The sequence below is a fragment of the Bubalus kerabau genome, chromosome X (genome assembly GCF_029407905.1).
Source record: "Bubalus kerabau isolate K-KA32 ecotype Philippines breed swamp buffalo chromosome X, PCC_UOA_SB_1v2, whole genome shotgun sequence".
In the NCBI taxonomy this organism is placed as follows: domain Eukaryota; kingdom Metazoa; phylum Chordata; class Mammalia; order Artiodactyla; family Bovidae; genus Bubalus; species Bubalus kerabau.
The window spans coordinates 5,746,264-5,753,711 of NC_073647.1; the positions used below are offsets into that span (position 1 = coordinate 5,746,264).

The 7,448-nt window shown below is 55.1% G+C and overlaps 1 protein-coding gene and 1 non-coding gene across 6 annotated transcripts in view; one reads left to right on the plus strand and one right to left on the minus strand.

Annotated features, from left to right (window-relative positions):
- Positions 1-1,826, minus strand: part of SEPTIN6 (septin 6) — a 75,109-nt gene extending 73,283 nt beyond the window's left edge. For 4 of the 5 annotated variants that reach the window (XM_055564379.1, XM_055564377.1, XM_055564378.1 and 1 more), the window contains exon 1: positions 562-889. In XM_055564379.1, the coding sequence (XP_055420354.1) occupies positions 562-591 (30 nt within the window). In that variant the 5' untranslated portion in view covers positions 592-889. Of the gene's footprint in view, positions 1-561; positions 890-1,515 lie in introns of those variants that run through there. The other variant, XM_055564376.1, reaches the window with a different exon arrangement.
- A 4,819-nt stretch (positions 1,827-6,645) lies between these two features.
- On the plus strand, positions 6,646-6,772 carry LOC129640496 (small nucleolar RNA SNORA40). Its single transcript, XR_008708863.1, has one exon. It is a non-coding gene; the product is annotated as a small nucleolar RNA SNORA40 (small nucleolar RNA).
- Positions 6,773-7,448: the final 676 nt, after the last annotated feature.

Consider the following 7,448-nt stretch of genomic DNA (forward strand, 5'->3'; position numbering starts at 1 on the left):
ACACACGCAGTCACATATGTAATGCATATGGAAAAACCCTACCCCAGCCAGTCACCTCCCCGCCCCCCTCACCACTCACCGCCTCCTGCCCCAGGCTCACCCCAGCCCCACGCCCCTCTGGCTGAGGAAGCCCGGGTCCCGGCGCGTGGCGGGGCGCTGGGGCGCGGCCCGGCCCCCCGAGGGAGCGAGGCCAGGGTGCCGGGGACCCAAAGGGCCCGGCGGCTCCTGCGGCCATTCATTCGGCAACGCCCCAGCGGCGGGGCCGCAGCTGCAGCGAGGGCGGCGGCGGCGCCGGCTGCAGCTCTTGGGCAATGCAAGTTCAGCCGCCGGCCTGCAGCCTGGACCAGTCCCCCCGCCTCCCCCACCCGCCCGCCACCACGGTTCTCGGGGACGGAAGGCTGGGGGACTGAGTCGCTGACCCTAGGAGCAGAAGTCCTGCCGCGCCTGGTCTCCTGGATGGTGCCCACTGCCCCTCCTTGCGGCGGTGGTGACGGCGGCCAGGTCTCCTCGGCTCTTCCGAGGCCCCCGGCCCCGAGGCTGGCACCCAAGCCCCGCACTCACCACCTGGCGAGCTATATCGGTCGCTGCCATCGTTCCTGCGTCCGCCAGGGCTGCCACCGGCGCCGCCGCAACGGGAGCTAGAGCACAGGAAACAGCGGAGCTCCTCCGACAAAGAGAAAGTGTTACACTTTGGGCGCAACCAAGTCCGGCGGGGGGAGGTGCAAGGGAGGGGCCCCTTCGCTGCTGCTCCAACCCCGACCTCTCCTCTATCGCCCACCCCCTCGGAAGTGGGGTGCGGCGTGGGGGTGGATTTAACGCGCCGCTTCCCTCTCCTGCGAGCAAGGTTCCAGCTCTTCCTGCAACCTCAGTTGTAGGCCTGTGCGAAGGGAGGCGGGGGCTCCCCTCGGTGACCCAGTCCTTTGCCCGCCCCCCCGCCACTGGGCTCTGTGGTACGTCCCGACCTCTGCTGAATTGTCACACCCCCCTGCTCTCGCCTTACATCCCTGAGTCCCCAGACCCCTGAGGCTGGAAGGGAGCCCCCGCCCCTACCCCCCGGCGCGCACCGCTCGGCGGCTGACCCCTGCGGGCCTTCTCTTCCTCCTCCCTGCATCCCGGACCCCATTTTTCTGCCCACCGAAATCTCAGGGTGCTTGGAGGGGAGCGGCCGCTGCTGGAGTCTCGCTGCTCCACCACACCTCCCCCACCCCGGCCCTGGAGGGCTGCTGAGGCCGGTGGGGGACCCGGAGGGAGAGAGCTGTGGCAGGTGCCGCTTCCCAGCAGAGCTTAGAAAGGGGGCGGTTGGGGGAAGCCGCACTGCGGGCCCCGCAACTGAGATGTGACATGCGGTGTCCAAGGCCAGGGGTCCTGACACGGAACGCCCCTTCTGCCCTGGGGTTTCCACGCCTCGGGTGCTGTGGGCTGTCATTTCCGAGCTCACCACCGTTGGGTCCCGCGCCTCCTCTCCCCACCGAGCCCTAGGCGATCGGCTTGTGAGCGGAGGCTCGGACGACTTACCCCCCTGTAGAGCCTGGACCGCTGGCAACTCTCAGAGGAGGGGCCGGGGGCTGAAATCCCAGCTCCGTGGAGCGGAATTTCGCCGAGGGACGCGGAGCAGCCTCCAGCGGCTCTGTCCCGCTCCCTGATTTCCCCTTAACCTTGGGTCAACCCGAGGCTAGGCGGCCGCAGTGAGCAGAGGGAAACCCTCCGAAGGCAGAGGCTCTGCCCGCCTGCTTTCCTTTTCCTCTCGGCCCTCCGTCGCCGCGGGTCCCCTCCCTTCCCCTCAGCACTTCTCCCTCTCTTCGGCCTGACGCCCCGCAATGCTTCTCCTGGCCGTGGACCTTGCTAGATCCCTGGCGTGTCCGAGGCCGGAGCGGGCGGGATCATCCACTCCACTCCTTAAAAGGGCAGGCGCCCTGGTCTCTGAGAGGGACTCGGATCCTCGAGTGGAACCCGGGACCGCGGGGGGAGACAGATCCCTGGAGGGAAGCCCGGCCAGAGAGGGGTCCGGGATGCGGCGTGGGAGCTGGCCCAAGGCGGGAGCGCCTGAGGTGGAGAGGAAGGAGGGAGGAAAAAAGAAAAACGGGAAGCACTGAGAGGGAGAAGGGACCCGACCCGGAGGCCCACGCGTGGGGAAAAGGGCAGGCAGAGAAACTGGGGTGGCTATAGGAGGCGCTCCTATGGCCCTTGATTCCACCTGCCGGGACAGTGCGTGTCACACGGTCTCCGGAAGCTCTTCACGTGCGTGTGAACGTTGAGAACAACGACTCCGCAAAATGCATCCCCAGAGCCTACTTCGGGGCCTGGCATCCACCAAGCGCCCAATTAAGCACTTCCTGAACCGGCGGACAGAGGGTTTGGACTGGGGCGGGTACAGGAGAAGGAAGAGACACAATCCGGAGGTGGCTCTGTAGGGACAGAAAAGCAAGGCTCTGGAGGTGCCCATTGTGCGGGAGACCCAGGAGGGGCCGAAAGAGAAGAGCCTGGCACAATCAGGGAACAGAACTAGGAAGCTCTGTGGACGGACAGCGCTGGCCGGAAGGGCAGATGGTGGTGGCAGAGAACCGGGGCGACTATCGTCTCCGAGGCCCGCCAGGGCGCTGGGGCAGGGCCTGGGCGAGGCGCCAGGTCCTGGATTCGGGTGGCCGACACGTGCAGGACCAGGCTGGTATTTGCGGAACCGTCATAAGGCTGGGCCGGGACCGGATGGGGGCGGGGAGCAGTGGGGGCTGGCGGCTCGCAGACCCGGTGTCTGGCCCGCAGACAGGTCTGCACTGCAAAGTCTGGGGCGTGGAGAGGCTGGAGGTCAATAACTCTGACCTGGATCTGCGGTTTGGTGGGTGGCGGGAGCCGAGCTGTACATTTGGAAAGCAGAGCTGAGAGCTGATACCCGCAGCGTCGGCGAGCAAGCGGAGTGCCCGGCGGAGCTGGACTGGCCGACTGCGGGGCTCCCTGGGAACCCTGCCTGCCCACTTCCAACATCACCCCGCTCCCGCCTAAGCGGTCCTCTCCCACCAGAGCTCAAGGCATTTCCACCCGGCGCAGGGGCTACAGAAGCGCCGAAACCTTGGTGCCCCGCCCATATGCCCCCACCCCCCCGCCCCTGCCCTCCTGTCCCTAGGAACCCTCCCAACCTCGCGGAAGCCTCCGCCTCCAAAACAATGGCCCTCGCAGACTGGAACCAAGTGTGTAACTCAAGTCTCCCTCAACCCTTTGGTCTCTCAAAAACCTGCCACCTGCGGCTGCAAGCACCTCAGGCTTCCGGGTTTCCGCGGGGTGCGGTGGGTGTTGATGTGTGAGTAGGTGTGCATTTGTCTGTCAGTGTGCATCCGCCGTGTCTGTGTGTCAAGGTGTGTCAATGTGTGTGTGTGTACAGGCATGTATTTACTGGTTTTTTTATCTGCTACCGTGTGTGTGTTTCAGTGAGTGCGTCTGTGTCGATGTGTGTGTCAGTGTGTACTTTTGCTGTGTATTGGTATGTATGAAAAGGTGTGCATGCCAGTGCTGTGTGTGTGTCTGTCAGTCTGCGCATGTCAATGTGAGGGTCAGTGTAGGTGTGTGTATGTGTAGAGACGCTCTAGCTTACTACATTCTGGGCTTTACATTCCTTGCCTGACTCCATGCAGGGGGCCCATAACTGAATGCTATGGATTACCATCCTTATTTCAACGAAGAAGTGGGGGGAAGGGAAGGAGAACAAAGAACTTTGGAAATTCGCTGGGTTCTATCTCCCAGTCTTTGGTCCTGGGTCACTAGCCCAGACACAGGGCGGACACAAAGGGCTGAGGCAGGAGGGCTCACTAGTGGTCAGTCACTTCCTTGCATGTCTGTCCCTGTTGAGGTCTCTGTGGACCCTCAGGACCCATGAACCTGTCTTCATGTTCAATGTATCCTCGCAGGGTCCCCTGGGCCCTGCAGAGTTATCTGGCAGGTGCTCAATCAATGTTTGTTGAGTGAATGGATAAACGGAAGCATGTAAATGTGGTGTTTTCAGTGTTTCCACTGTCCTTAAGGAAGCTGGAGCAAGCAGCAACTTCCGCAGGCCAGCAGGTGACTGTCATTAACTTGCTAATGTTGTTTGTGGAACCGGACTCCCCAGGGAGGGGAAATGGCCATCCCTGCTAGATAGGAGGGGGCCCTAATTAAAGCCAAGCTTTAGAAAGGTCACCCTGATGGCTGGGGAAGTGGGTGCTCAGACTGGATGGGGGAAGGGGTCAGGGATGTGGGGAGAGAGGGAGAAGAGGGCAGTGAAATGGAACTAAGAGCTCAGGAAAGGGCTTTGTCCTGAAACTGGCTTTGCGGAAGAAGAAAGGAGAGTCACGTTGCTCTAAAGTGGAGACGCCGATAATCATCTGAAAAATAAAATCAGAAAGTTGGAGAAAGAGGACAAGGTGAAGCAGAGGGAAAATGACCTGAGATTAACCAAATAGGACAATGCTGATAGAATCAGAAACTCAGTGAAGGGGCTAAGTCAAGAGGAAATAAGGATTCCTTTGTGCATCATTACCTCCTGCCTCTGGTTTGACATCAGTTTATTCCAGTAGTTCTCAAAAGGTGATCTTTGTCTAACAGTCTCTGTGTCACCTGGGAAGTTAGAAATGCAAACTCTCAGGCCCCAGCCTAGACAGACCTACCAAATCAACCTTGAGCACTGAGACCCAGTAACCTGTGTTTGAACAAGTCCTCCAAGGAATTCTCATTTATGCTAAAGTTTGAGAACCACTGGTTTATCTGAAATCTAGCCATGGATGGGACACAGGAGTGAGTAAAGTTTGGCAGGATATTGAGGGAAAATTCTGAAGCCTGGGCTGTCATACTAATGGCAGATCCTGGTGGATTACTCCAGTGGGCAACATGAGAAGACAGTGCCTAGGTTGGAAAAGGAGTGCCATAAAAGATGGAGAGGGAACCCCTGTAGGCAGCTGGAAGTTTCTAAAGATAAACTTTGCTTCCTTTGAAATTTTACTCTTCATTCCACGAATATGACCTAAGCCTCCACTGCACATCAGCCACTGTGCTCAGTGCCGGAGGACTCAAGAAAAATGGATGACAAGAACCCCTGTTGTGACCTGAGGTAGCCCCCTGGCCAGTTGCCAGCTCCACAAACAACCAGTAATGGGATAAGCGATCTAATCAGACAGGGGCAAGATCTTGGGAAGGTAGACACCCAGAGAGGTGAGGGAAGGCAACTCAAAGACCCATTTGGGAACTTTCCTGGTGGTCCAGTGGTTAGGGCTCCACACTTCCACTGCAAGAGGTGTGGGTTCACTCCCTGGTCTGCTGGGAGAACTAAGATCACACAAGCCACGCAGCATGGCCAAAAAAAAAAAAAAAAAGACCCATTTGGATTGAATCCTGAAGAAAGAGTAGTAGCTTATCTAGCCATCAAGGGGTGGGGTGAACAGTAGCAGAACATCATGTATAAAATCACAGAAAAAAAAAGGCAAGAACATTTAGGGAATTCCAACTCTTGGCCAGAGGGAATGGTAGAGGAGAGGACAGCAGTTGTAAATGAGGCTGAGAGAAGCTGGCATCAGAGCTTGAAGGGGCATGTTGGTCATGCCAAAGAGCTCAGCCTTTATGCCCCAGCGTCCGGAGTCTCAAGCTGTGCTCTCTAGGGCCAACACCTGCTCCATTCTGGAGCCAAGTGAGACGGATGCTCACAGTGAAAAAAATCAATTAATGGGTAGAAACTTTTCTATTTTAACTTTTTTTAACCATAAAGTTTTCTTCAGTCTTTGACAGATGCTCCTTCTTATCTGTGAGCAGGCAACAGAATGAATGAACATGTAGCAAAAGAATATTAAATAGACAGTCCCAGGACTGATCATGCTTAATTCAACAGTTTATTTCTTTTTTCATGGACATCTGTGCTTGTGGCTATGATTTTGTATCTCACTCACATTATGTAGATGTATTTTCTGCTAGCAGAAGTGTTCTTTTGAAAAGTGTTTGATTTCATATGGTGCCATGGAATATATCAATTATTTCCTGGCATTCTAGAAAGAATACCACGACTTCCAGCTGCCATGCCACCTGAACCAGCTGGAGAAACCATCCCTTAGGTGGTGAGGAGCCACTGAAGGGTTTAGAGCAGGGGAGCAGAATGAATGCATTTGCAATTTTGAAATTTCACTCTTGTTCCAGCTTGGGGAGGAGACTGGAGCAGAGAGTGATGAAAGCAGTTAAGACTCTGGAGTTAACACACGGTTGTAGCAGTTCAGGCAAGAAATGATGGTGATAGTGACATGGGATTGGAGTGGAAGGGAGGGAACAGGGCACTCTTTAAAAAGGGCATCCATTAGAAGGGCCTTGTGCACCATGTTAAAGATGCTAAGGTTTCACCCTCTAGAGAATAAGAGTCTTTGAAGAGTTTCTTGATGAATGGCTGCAGCAGAATCACCTGTCCTTCTTCTTATAGAAACAGAGGCCAAGAGGCCACCTCGGACCTGCCAAATCAGAACCTTTGTTTGGCAGGAGTATGGGTGTGTAAGAAGCTCTCCAAGCGGTTGTGAGGTGAATTACCACTGGAGAAACACTGCGTGATGGTTAGTGAGTGGCGGTATAGCAGTCAGATCTGGGTTTACACAGTGCACTCAAGACACCACGAGAAGAACTGATTGAATGAAGGCAAGAACAGAGACAGATAGCATTTGTGTTTGTTTTTGTTTAATTTGTGGACAAAGACTTACAGACAAGTGTGAAAGTAAATCCTCTTTTGCAACCCACAGCTCATTGTTCAGTATGAGTTTTGATACAGATAAGAAGGAACATGATCCATAAAATGGGTGTGTATTGATGAGTATAAAGATTGCTTCCAGGGCTGTAGAGTTAAATAAGCTTTTAAATTACCAGCTGTATTGATCCTAGTACTCAGTTTTAATGTTGACATAAAACAAAGATGGGCTTCTTTTTTTAGGCTTTTATCTTCGGAATACAGTGTCTGGGTTTTCCAAAGGTATTGGCATATCCTAATGATCTCTGTCAAGTTTTAGGGTGTGATAACTTAGGAATTAATATGATTTGAACTTGATAAGTTTTTAGAGAACTAGACAGATCCCCGGAGAAGGCAATGGCACCCCACTCCAGTACACTTGCCTGGAAAATCCCATGGATGGAGGAGCCTGGTGGGCTGCAGTCCATGGGGTCGCTAGGAGTCAGACACGACTGAGCGACTTCACTTTCTCTTTTCACTTTCATGCTTTGGAGAAGGAAATGGCAACCCACTCCAGTGTTCTTGCCTGGAGAATCCCAGGGACGGGGGAGCCTGGTGTGCTGCCGTCTCTAGGGTCTCACAGAGTTGGACACGACTGAAGTGACTTAGCATAGCATAGCATAGACAGATCCCATCTCCTGACCCTAAACAAGATCCTAGAGTAAACTGCTTGAGGAAATTGGATCTTGAAGATTACAGGTGGCAAACTTAGAAGTGCACTCTGTTGAAGATCAAA